General features: G+C 44.5%; 1 protein-coding gene across 1 annotated transcript in view; it reads right to left on the reverse strand.

Annotated features, from left to right (window-relative positions):
- NUGGC (nuclear GTPase, germinal center associated) overlaps positions 1-12,661 on the reverse strand; it is a 51,404-nt gene that overhangs the window by 37,455 nt on the left and 1,288 nt on the right. The window contains exons 2-3 of the mRNA XM_053578327.1: positions 4,770-4,839; positions 2,129-2,233 (exon numbers count right to left, since the gene is read on the reverse strand). Of these exons, the coding sequence (XP_053434302.1) occupies positions 2,129-2,233; positions 4,770-4,797 (133 nt within the window). The 5' untranslated portion in view covers positions 4,798-4,839. The remainder of the gene's footprint in view (positions 1-2,128; positions 2,234-4,769; positions 4,840-12,661) is intronic.

A 12,661-nucleotide genomic window follows, 5' to 3' on the forward strand; every position in this document is an offset into this window, starting at 1 on the left:
TAAAAACATTCAGTGGGGACAAGATTCCCTATATAACAAATGGTGCTGGGTGAACTGGCTGGCAACCTGTAGAAGATTGAAACTGGACGCACACCTTTCACCATTAACTAAGACTCTCACTGGATAAAAGATTTAAACTTAAGACATGAAAGTATAAAAATACTTGAAGAAAGTGTAGGGAAAACTCTTGAAGGAATCGGCCTGGGTGAATATTTTATGAGGACTCCTCCCCAGGCAATTGAAGCAGTATCAAAAATACACTACTGGGACCTGATCAAACTAAAAAGCTTCTGCACAGCCAAGAACATAGTAAGTAAAACAAGGAGATAGCCCTCAGAATGGGAGAAAATATTTGCAAGTTATACCTCCGATAAAGGTCTAATAACCAGAATCCACAGAGAACTCAAACGTATTAGCAAGAAAAGAACATGTGATCCCATCTCAGGGTGGGCAAGGGACTTGAAGAGAAACTTCTCTAAGGAAGACAGGTGCACAAACACATGAAAAAAAGCTCATCATCCTTAATCATCAGAGAAATGCAAATCAAAACTACTTTGAGATATCACCTAACCCCAATAAGAGTAGCCCACAGAACAAAATACCAAAACCAGAGATGTTGGCGTGGATGTGCAGAAAAGGGCACACTTCTACACTGCTGGTGGGAATGCACACTAATATGTTCCTTCTGGAAGGATGTTTGAAGAATACTTAGAGACCTAAAAATAGACCTGCCATTCGATCCTATAATTCCTTTACTAGGTTTATACCCAGAAGACCAAAAGTCACAACATAACAAAGACATCTGTACCAGAATGTTTACTGCAGCCCAATTCATAATTGCTAAGTCATGAAAGAAGCCCAAGTGTCCATTGACCCACGAATGGACTAGCAAATTATGGCACATGTATACCATGGAATACTATGCAGCCTTAAAGAAAGATGGAGACTTTACCTCTTTCGTGTTTACATGGATGGAGCTGGAACATATTCTTCTTAGCAAAGTATCTCAGGAATGGAAGAAAAAGTATCCAATGTACTCAGCCCTACTATGAAGCTAAATTATAGCTTTCACATGAAGGCTATAACCTAACTATAGCACAAGACTATGGGGAAAGGGCCAAGGAAGGGGAAGGGAGGGGGGAGGTAAGGGTGGAGGGAGGGTAATGGGTGGGGCCACACCTACGGTGCATGTTAGAATGGGTACAGGCAAAACTTAGTAAAGGCAAAATACAAATGTCTACATACGCTAAGAAAATGCCATGAAGGATACGTTGAACAGTGTGATGAGAATATTTCATATTGTATATGAAACCAGCACATTGTACCCATTGATTGCACTAATGTGCACAGCTATGATGTAACAATAAAAAAACAAAAAAGAAGGTGGGTAAAATGAAGTGAAAAGCCAGTTAAACAAGGGAGCACGCTGTCTGACACTAGAGATGATGGCTCACAGGAGAGAGTAGTCATTGATTCTGAAAACCTCCAAAGAGCCAGGCTGCTCTGAATCTCCTCCTAACAGAGGTTATCATGTTCTGAAAGAAAAAAGATAATAGGATATCATGTGTACACTCACTAAAGCACCAAACTAATCACTTTTGCAGTCTTTGTTCTAATCAGGAATAGATCATTTTGCTAACAACCCTCCTACCCACAGTTGCCTGCAGAAAAATTGTCAAAGTATTTATCTCTGCAGAGACTTTGTGGCCTCTCTTGCTGAAACAAGTTCATTTGAAGATGTTTGATCTGTGTCAGAATTTAACCTTTTCTTCCTCTGAGCATTTTAACATCTTTGGAAAAGAACAGAATCATGTTATGCCAGGTGTGGTGGCTCACGCATCCCAGCACTCTGGGAGGCCGAGGTGGGTGGATTGCAGAAGCTCATGGGTTTGAGACCAGCCTAAGCTAAAAGCAAGAACCCGCCTCTAACTAAAAATAGAAAAACTGAGGCAAGAGGATTGCTTGAGTCCAGGCGTTGGAATTTGCTGTGAGCTATGATGCCAAGGTACTCTATCCAGAGCAAAAGCTTAAGACTCTGTCTAAAAAATAAATTAATTAATTAATTAAAAAAAAACAGAACTATGTTTTTTTTTTTTTTAAATCCATACAACAGTTTCATGGCACTCACATTCCTTCAGAGCACTTTGCTCCACTGAGGGAAATGCTCGGAGCCGCTGGTCTCGATCTGACCGTCTTCTCTTTTTTACTGGTTCTTTAAATAAATCATCTTCAGCTAGAGATAAACAGAGGTTATATAAAATTATAGGTCTTGGATCATCTTTGTCTCACTTCTATCAACGCACAAACCTAAGGAGTCCAGGGGACCTCTGCCCTAAACTCATTTGGAAAAGAACACCATCAGATCTTCCCAGTTTTTGTTCCTGCTTCTCAGAGTCCCAGGACATTTTGCATTTAGTTTGAAAATGTACAGTCCAACATATACCCTCAGATGAAAAGTTTTTATTTAGAAGTCCTCAGAAGTGAAAATGGTTGGACATTTTTCAACAAATGCCAAGTGGCCATGTGGCTAGGGCAAGTCCCTTCTTCTTCCTGAGCCTCAGCTTCCTCATCTGCAAAATGAGAGATCTGATACAAATATAAATGTTACAAGAGTTTTGCATGGTACCCTATAATAGGGAAGCCCTTCGGAAATTAAATATGGGGGAATTTTTTTCACTTCCTCACTGAGAGACCTTAGCAGCTGCTTTATGTAGGCAAGAACAGACATCACGGAGAAGCAGGTCTGTGCAGTTCTGCAGTGATTCATTCCCTCAAGTGGTTTCCCTTGGTTGTGAAGCGGAAGGCCCATCATCCTGTTTGGGACGGGCTTTAGAAAACACCTCTTGGTGGTGTTTGCCTTGGTACAAAGGGGCAGTAGGTGGGTGGGTCCGTGGAGTGGAAGTTTCTGAAAATGGTCCTAACCCAGCGCTCATGGGGCTGGCTTATGCCTTAGGAAATGGTTATGGGAAGAGTTGACCCCCAAGAGTATTAACATTAACAGCTTATACAAGGAGGTCATGAGGCTCTGAAACCAAATGCGGCAGTAAAAGACCCTCTTCCCTGCAGAACCACAGAAAAGGAGCTTCCCATGGAGACCCAGGATAGCAGCCCAAGCAGAAGGCCCAGCCTCTGCCAGTCCAGATGCCGTGTCCCAGACAGTTCAGGCAGCCTTTCCCTCTGTTCCAGCACAAATTCCACTTGTTCCGGAGCCAATGCACAGCCCATATTCTAGTGCAGGGCCATGCTTCTTGCCAAAGCCTGGGCCTCTGCCACCTCACACCCAGGCAGTAACAGGGAGTTGAAAGGGGCTATGCTTAGGGCCGTCTATCTCAGACATTCTAACTCACGACTGAGATTGATTCAAAGAATTCACCCTGGCTTGGTTTAGAAGCTGCATTGGAACCAAATACCAAGAGGTTGCTGGCTCTGTGGCTGAACTAGAGAGGAAGACACAGAGAATAAAAGAGCACGAAAGAGCGTGTTCCTCAGGCATCTGGGCCAGCACAAGCCGAAGAACACTTTAATCTCTGCTCCAAAGGCATCTCAGAATTCCAGGACGTCGACTTTGTAACCCAGGGACTCTTGTGTAAACAAGGTTCACATAGTCTCAGCCATGTGCAGAAAACAAGGGACAAGGCCACCCGTGAACTTTATAAGGACTGGCGATTCATCTGATAAAAGAGTAAAAGTGTATTTCTCAACGAAAGCAAAAACTAAGAAGTCAGATAAACAGGGCTTAAAACTTTTTCTTCACAATTTTTATGATACAAACCTTAGGAAGGAGAAAGTACTCTCCATCTTGGCGTTATCCTGTGTAAGGATAGAGTTTTTATGTTAAATTATAACTGGAACAATATGTCCTGAACTTGGATCATAAATGCTTGAGCAACCCTTTGCCTTTCACAGCGTTCTCCCCTGAATTATCCTGGAAGGAACAGTAGGAGTGGACAACCAAGCTCCAAAAAGCACTCAGTCCATGGCTGCTGTTTCACCTGTTGCCACAAGGTGTCGCTCCTGAGAACCGAGCCCCAGACAGCAGGTTCATTGCTGATTCAGGCCCCTGCCAGAGACTGCTGGGGATCATACAGAAAAACAACAACTTATGATCCACTCCTCAGGACTAAGCTCAATCAAGAAGATCCCCCAAATTGCAATTATTTCCATTTGCACGCCCACCCATGCCTCAGATGCTGATCACGACCTCCTGACTCAGAAATACTGGTTTCCAGAAGGTAAGAAAACTTCCCCTCTTCAATCCTCAGAACAGAGAGGATGTACACCCCGGTTCTCTGCACATAGGGTTTCAATCCTTGCCATAGTCCTAGGGAAGACCCCCTCACCAATCTTCTGAGGGAGGGAAGCCCCCATGCTGACCCCTATGTGGTTCACCCTTGATGGAGCAGCCCCACTGTGCCAACATCCGCTTTTCTAGGGAAAACCACTCATGTCATTCCAGGGGCCTCAGCCTTCTCTTCCTGAGATGCGCTACCTGCAGAGAGGCTAAGGTGATTTTTTGGAATGTTCTGTTTTTTAATAAAAGAAAATCGAGCAAGTTTAATGGCTGGTTGAACAGTTGACTTCATCATAAACAGCTGTTTTCGCTAGTGTTGAAATAACTGATATTCACTATTGCAATTTGTTATAGGAAAGCAGCTTCTGAGTAGAGCAAAGCGTGATGGCTCCAATCAAATGCAGTCTCAGCCTATCTGAGACCACAGGACTGTAATCAGCTCCTATTTTCTCCAGAGGAGACACTGCAGGAATATTACCTGGACATGGCTCCTCAGTGTCTGCCATTTCCTGGAGTTACACCTGCTGTGTCCACTCAGAAGCACCAGCCTGAAAAGATAAAGGAAAGTGGGGGTGGGGCACTGGAATTTGAGAATACAAAAATCAAGAACCAAGAACATGTGAATTGTTTGTGACCCTTCCAACTTATCTTTGAATCCCTCACAATGCCCAGCACACTACTCTGTTCGTTTGATTAATTGCTTGACCCCTGGTTTTCCTTTCTTTCTTTCTTTTTTTTTTTTTTTTTTTAGAGACAGAGTCTCTGTTTGTTACCCTCAGTAGAGTGCCATGGCGCAACAGCTCACAGCAACCTCCAGCTCTTGGGTTTAGCCGATTCCTCTTGCCTCGGCCTCCCCAGTAGCTGGCACTACAGGCGCCCACCACAACCCGGCTATTTTTTTAATTGCAGTTTGGCCAGGGCCGGGTTTAAACCCACCACCCTCGGTATATGGAGCCAGCGCCCTACTCCACTGAGCCGCAGGCACTGTCCTAGTTTTCCTTTCTTATTATTTTTTTTATTTGTTTGTTTGGGATTCATTGAGGGTACAAAGAATGAGGCTACACTGATTGCATTTGTTAGGTAAAGTCCCTCTTATAATTGTGTCCCCCCCCAAAGAGGTCCATCCCCCTTTGTCCTCCCCTCCACCCACTTGCTCATTCCCCTACCCCCCACCCTTGTATTAGCTCATCTGCTGCCTTCATATTAGAATTGAGTACACTGGATTCTTTCTTCTCCATTCTTCTGATGCTTTACTAAGAAGAATGTGTTCCACCTCCATCCAGATTAATACAAACGCTGTAAAGTCTCCTTTTTTTTTTACTGGCTGAATAGTATTCCATGGTATCCATATACCACAGCTTGTTAATCCATTCCTGGGTTGGTGGGCATTTAGGCTGTTTCCACATTTTGGCAATTGTAATAAATTGAGTTTCGAGAAACAGTCTAGTGCAAATGTCCTTATGATAAAAGGATTTTTTTTTTTGTCTTCTGGGTAGATGCCTAGTAATGGGATTGCAGGAACAAAGGGGAGGTCTAATTTAAGTTCATTGAGGATTCTCCATACTTCCTTCCAAAAAGGCTGTATTAGTTTGCAGTCTCACCAGCAGTGTAAAAAGTGTTTTCTTGGGTGGCGCCTGTGGCTCAGTCAGTAAGGCGCTGGCCCCATATACCGAGGGTGGCGGGTTCAAACCCAGCCCCGGCCAAACTGCAACCAAAAAATAGCCGGGCGTTGTGGTGGGCGCCTGTAGTCCCAGCCACTCGGGAGGCTGAGGCAGGAGAATCGCCTAAGCCCAGGAGTTGGAGGTTGCTGTGAGCTGTGTGAGGCCACGGCACTCTACCCGAGGGTCATAAAGTGAGACTCTGTCTCTACAAAAAAAAAAAAAAAGTGTTTTCTTCTCTCCACATCCACTGGTTTTCTTTTTTTTCTTTCTTTTCTTTTCCTTCCTTCCTTCCTTCCTTCCTTCCTTCCTTCCTTCCTTCCTTCCTTCCTTCCTTCCTTCCTTCCTCCCTCCCTCCCTCCCTCCCTCCCTTCCTTCCTTTCTTCCTTCCTTCCTTCCTTCTTTGTTTGTTCCACTCTGTCTGGACTACAGGCTGGACTACAGTGGCCTAATCACAGCTCACAGCAGACTCAAACTCCTGGGCTCAAACAGTCCTCCTGCCTCAACTTCCCAAGTAGCCGGAACCATAGGCATGCATCACCACACCCAGATAATTTTTCTATTTTTTTACACAAACCAGGTCTCACTATGTTACCCAGTCTGGTCTCAAACTTCTGGCCTCAAGTGATTCTCCCATCTCTGCTTCCCAAAGTGTTGGGATTACAGGTGTGAGCCCCTGAACCTGCCCAACCACTGATTTTCAATAATACTTGTCTCTATTAAAGTCTAAACTGACACGACCTGAGCTCTTTTAGGTAACTCACTCTGAAACAAGAATAAACTTCTGGAGACCAGAGTTTCCAGTGTGGTGAAGTAATACAGTTTTGCTGCTTTGGATGGTGGTATCAGTGTCCTTGAGCACTTAAACCAGGGATATTTAGTTACAGCAAGTCTCAGCAAGAATCTGGGGGGAGGATAGAACATTCACTAGTCCTAGGGCTCTCCAAAGTTGCTGTGGGGGCTACTGACCAAGGAATGAGAGATACAGTAATCAGGTTCTCTGGACCTTCCATCACCCCACCTCAACCCGGACGGCGTCCCTACTGGAAGGGACATAAAGCCCGCTGCAGCATGGGACATCTACAGGAGGAGAGGAGGACATCCCAAAGGCAAAGTGTCAGATCCATTCTCTCTCCAGCCAGTGGCAGCCAGGCCTGGACATGGGGTGAGAACTGGCCCTACGGAGGCTCTGAGCAGGGGACACTGCATACACACAGTGGGGAACCACCCATGTAGGAGAATCTGGGGAACCCCAATGCTCACTCTCCATCATCTGATGTTTCTGTTTGCTCGCTCAGCTGTGTATTTCAAAAGCAGAGTCACCAGACCTTCTGAAATACGCAAACTTCCCTGATTCGTCAACCCCTCTAAACCTATAAGCCGTTAGTTAAGGAAACCGTGCCTCATTTACATGTTAACCCCAAATTAAAACCACAACTTATCAGCCCAAACAGTCCCTTACTCTTAGTTTGGCTTGCAGATAGTAACTGACTAAATGACTTCTCTATTTGGTGGGTGCTGGCTGAAGGTGGTGAGAATCCCCGTTATGTGTGGGGCCCTGGGCCACAGGCAGAGCTCCCCACCTTTCTGTTCCTCCACCTCTCCATTCCTCCATCCCTCCATTCCCTCCATCCCTCCCTTCCTCCCCTGGAGGCCACACTCAGGACATCCCACACTCCATTCGTTACCCAAGCCTGGGTCCCTCCTGAACCTCCATGCACTTCAGCATATGTGGGGCAGTCTTCTACCTCATCCCCTGTGAATTCCTACTCTTCCTTCAAGATCTTATTTTAGCAATTCCTCTGTGAAACGGTGCCCAGTTCCCAATCATGGCCCCGGTGTGTCCCTGCCGGTCTAGGCACAGAAGAGGATTTATGGCTCTTGTCCCTCGTTGAGGAACCATTCAAGGTCCGGGCTCTGCACTTGTTCAATGCTGCATTTCTGTCAAGGTGCGCAGTGACTAACAGTAAACATTAATGGGATGAATGAATGAAATAATGGGTGGGAAGCTGTTGATGAGATTCCACAACAAAAGGATATTTAAAAACCAAATAAGATTTTTCTTTTCTTTCTTTCTTCTTCTTCTATTTATTTTTTGAGACAGAGTCTCACTCCGTTGCCCAGGGTAGAGTGCCATGGCATCACCATAGTTCACAGCAACCTTAAACTGTTGGGCTTGAGCAATCCTCATGTCTCAGCTTCCCGAGGAGCCAGGGCTACAGGTATGTGCCACAACTCCCGGTTAGTTTTTTTCTTTTTTTAGTAGAGACAGGGGTCCCACTCTTGTTCAGGCTGGTCTAAAACTCCTGAGCTCAAGCGATCCAACCCCCTCGGCCTCCCAGAGTGCTAGGATTACAGGCATGAGCCACCATCCCAGGGCCAAATAAGGTTTCAATATGATGAGAGTCCTGGCTTAAAGAACAAAGCAAAGAGTAGGAATAAATAGACAAGGATGCAGATGAAACAGCGCTCATGGTGAGGACTGCTCCACGGAGACTGGGAATGTTTGGCTTCAGGAAGAGAGGACATAGGCAAGGGCGAAAGATGGGGAGGGGACTTTACAGTGGTCTCCAAATACATTACTTTAGAGCTGCATCTAAAAGAGACGTGTGGTATATTTTCTTTGGTTCCAAAAGGGCAGAAGTAGATCCATTCACCACATAGAAGGTGGTTCCTTTCCATTTTGGCATAATAGTCTCAAGTAATCAGAGTTGACCAAAATGGAAAGAGCTCCCTTAGGAAGCGATGAATTTCCTACCAGTAGAGGAATTTGATTTACTGGTTTTGGGACCTAATGATGGCATTGGGTCGCATGAATTTCAAGGCTTCTTCAAATCCCCAGATTCCATGTTTTTGTCTTTTTAAGAGACAGGAGCTCTCTCTGTCACCCAGGCTAAATAAAGTACAGTGGCAGAATCAACAATCACAGCTCCCTGGAGCCTCTAACTCCTGGCCTCAAGCAATCCTCCCACTTTATCCACTCAAAGTATAGGGATTACAAGCACCAGCCACCATTCCCAGCCCCAGGATTCTATGTTCTTACTCGAAATGCTCCTCAGGAAAGCTGGTAGCACAAGTGCTCTATGAAGTCACAAATTTCATAAGAGACCCAACTATTTCTGGTTTGAAAAGCTGAGTCAGAAATGCTAAAGCACATCAAAATCTAGGTGAGTTCAGAGAAAAAAGATTAGCTTTAACAGGAGCAAATACACAGTCATACGTGGCAGTAATTTTAGAGAACCAGGAATTGCTCTTAGGAAAGAGAGCTGCTGTTTTCTGAAGGGAACAGCTCGGCCAGCCATTATCATACAAAATTCTGGGCTTTAGATCATCCAGGCAGACACCAGAAACAAAACAAAATGTGTGATCTTGCCAAGGGCTAGGTCCACTGTAGACCCCCAGGACGACTTTTGTTGTGAAATTCAAATTCCAGGAAGAAAGAGTGGAGCCAGATGAAACCCAAAAGAACCAACAGGCCAAGCTAATAAGAGTTGTCACCGTGCAAACAGTGAGACCAAGGCCCTTGGGTGTGAGAGGGATGGGGGTCAAAGTACAGACATCCAAAGGGCTTAGAGCTTAGAGAAGATGTGTTCATTTAATTCTGGAACATGGGCAGTAGTTTTGCTCTCAGAGTCATAGGAACTCAGTTCATTGGACTTCACTCAATCTATAGTACCCAGTGGCTGGCAGGGGCTGTTGCATCTGACGAGCAGGGTTGGACTGGGTTTAGCTGCATCCCGTGGAGACCCCAAGCCACAAGCCTCCCACAGTAGCTGCATCTACAGCACCAGCACCTGAGTCATGCTGGAGCTCTCACTGAACTGTGGAGTCACTGGAAATTTTCTGAGCTGTGGCTATGGTAAACTGAGCTTTCACTCCTGCCCATGTTCAAGGACAAACAGGAAGAAATCATTTGATTGGCAAATGAAAACACTGGGAGATAGAAAGGGTCATTTACAAAAAGGCTAACAGGACAGAAAGACACCAAGTACTTAAAAAGGAAAACCTCTATGGCTTGGCGTCTATAGCTCAGTGGCTAAGGTGCCAGCCGCATACACCAGAGCTGGCGGGTTTGAATCCAGCCCAGTATGCCAAACAACAGCTACAACCAAAAAATAGCTGGGCATTGTGGTGGGCGCCTGTAGTCCCAGCTACTTAGGAGGCTGAGACAAGAGAATCGCTTAACCCAGGAGTTTGAGGTTGCTGTGAGCTGTGATGCCAGGGCACTCTGCCAAGGGTGACAGCTTGAGGCTCTGTCTCAAAAAAAAAAAAAAAGAAAGAAAGAAAGAAAAACCTCTAAACAAAAAAAGGGGGTAGTTTTGTGTAGACACTCAGTACACAATTATTGTGTTGAAATAAATGACATGGCAGGGAGGGCATGAGGCAGGAATTGGGATGTGGGAGCTTCCAATTTTGGGTTTGCCACAAATCAAAAGAGCTGTAGGACTTTGGACAAGTCATTTTATCCCACTGGGTCTCAGGTTTCCCATCTCTAAATGATTGAACTAGTCCTTAAAGTGTGAATGTTCTCTCATTTACATTTGGTGCTAAGAGGATGAAAATTCTCCCTTTGAAATGTCACCTGTCATTGAACCTGGGACTGTGCCACTGATTAGGGATTCACAACTGAGAGGGGTATCATTTCAAGTTCATTTTGTTACGGAGAAAGCAGCCCACAGGAATACATCCTTCCTCAAATTATTCTGGAGTCTACCTTCCCTCACAGGGAGGCATTAAAGGTAATATGCATCGTGAAAGTCGTGTTTCTGTGGAGGAGCAATTGAAAAGTACAAATTTATTGCTCATACAGGCAAGGTCCTGCCTGGGTGGTTTATTTCACTTATATTTCAACTATGCGGTTAGCACCTAAGTTTTGCTTTTAGTACTTATTTACATTCATGTGCACCGAGCCTAAAAATAACACCTTTTACATGAGATGGTGCACATTGAGCTCAATACAGGAAGGTGACATAGAACTGGTTTCCTGTTAAATAATTGTGACTTTTGACGGTTATTCTTGTTTCTCTCACTCTCTCTTTCTTCTGTTTGTGTTTGCTTGTTTTCTTTTTCCTGTAGGAAAATAACAGGGCAACACAAATGCAAAGCCTTCCTACCCAGGAACAGCAGTACAGAGTGAAATTAAATAAAGAAGGCTGGGTCCCCTTCTCCTGCAGATGTGGACCCTGAAGCCCAGCGGGGAAGGAACTTGTCAAGGTCACGTAGTAAGATCCTGGCAGTGAAGACTCAAACTCAGGCTGCACCCTGAGTTCAGTGTTCTTTTCATTACACTAAGCAGACTCTACCAGGCACTATCTAAACAACCTCTGGACCTTGGGTGTAGGAGAGTGGAGGGAGCAGTGCTCAAAATTGGGGGTCTCTCAAATGCATAACAAAGGCATTTCCTGGGAATGAAGGCCGCTGAGTCAGAGGGAGAGCAGCAACTTGGCACATAACTGAAGCTACTGCCTACAAACTCTGAGATGCCCTCCCAAGTAAAACAAGCCAGAAAGAGAGAGAGAGAATACCTGAGCAATACACTTTCACTGCATTTGTTTGGTGTCCAGTGTAGAATCGAAAGTGTTTATTATACAAATGACGGATGTCCCATTCTTTTCCCTTAGTTCTTCCCCTTCAGTCAGAATCTTGTCTTACTATCTTCTCTCATCCTTAACCCTTCTTGATACTATCCTTTCTTTTAATTTCTACTCCCCAAATTGCCAAAGTAGCACTAATATTAAAAAAATGTAAATCTGGGTGGTGCCTGTGGCTCAAAGGGGTAGGGCGCTGGTCCCATATGCCAGAGGTGGCGGGTTCAAACCCCGCCCCACCAAAAACCAAAAAAAAAAGTAAATATTCCAATTAGCAAGTTTTTTTTTTAAAGGACATTTTGATCATTAACACTGGTTAATAAATACGGAAGGTTAAGTTCTTGGTATACAGTAAGCACTGAATAAATACTTGTTGAATAAATGAAGTATATATCTTAGAAGGTATGATCAATAATGGTAAGGATTCTATTTATCTCATTCATTCATTCATTCAACAAATACTTGTCAAGTTTCTACAATGTGCCAGGCACTGTTCTAGGTACTGTGGATACAGGAAGGAACAAAATGGGCAGGGTGTCTGCACACACAGGGCTTACGTTCCAGACCCTGAGTGGTGCAGTGGAAATTCCCGAGGATTCCGAGTCAGAATGCCTGGATTTTTGCTTCTGCTCCCACACCTCAATGTAACACTGAACAAATCACCTGATCTCTCTGAGCCTGTTTCTCTACATACAGAATGGAATGAGAAAAACACCTGTATCAGGAGTTCATTGCGAAGATTAAATATGATTAAAGCAAAACGCTCCATGGGCACGTAAGCATCAGTACAAATGTTATTTTTGGAATATTTTCTGAAGGCAAGTAAATTAGAAATCAGTCCTAGTATTCACCCTGCCCAGGTTAGTTTGGGGGGAACGGATGCCATATTTATTTTTTTTTTTTCGAATGCCATATTTGTTAACCAGATGCCACCTTAACAGAGATCCTGACTCCCACTCTCGTCTCCATCAGTCAGGTTCATTGAGGGTGTTCTACCATTTTCCTTAAAGAATCCTCCTTTCCTCCCACAGGAGGTAGGCTGAGGAATGAAGTGAGGGAAGAAGATTCTTAATAAAATGATAGAATGCTGATGAAATTCAGGATTTATTTACTTCCTCTTTAAG

The sequence above is a fragment of the Nycticebus coucang genome, chromosome 24, assembly GCF_027406575.1.
Source record: "Nycticebus coucang isolate mNycCou1 chromosome 24, mNycCou1.pri, whole genome shotgun sequence".
NCBI lineage: Eukaryota > Metazoa > Chordata > Mammalia > Primates > Lorisidae > Nycticebus > Nycticebus coucang.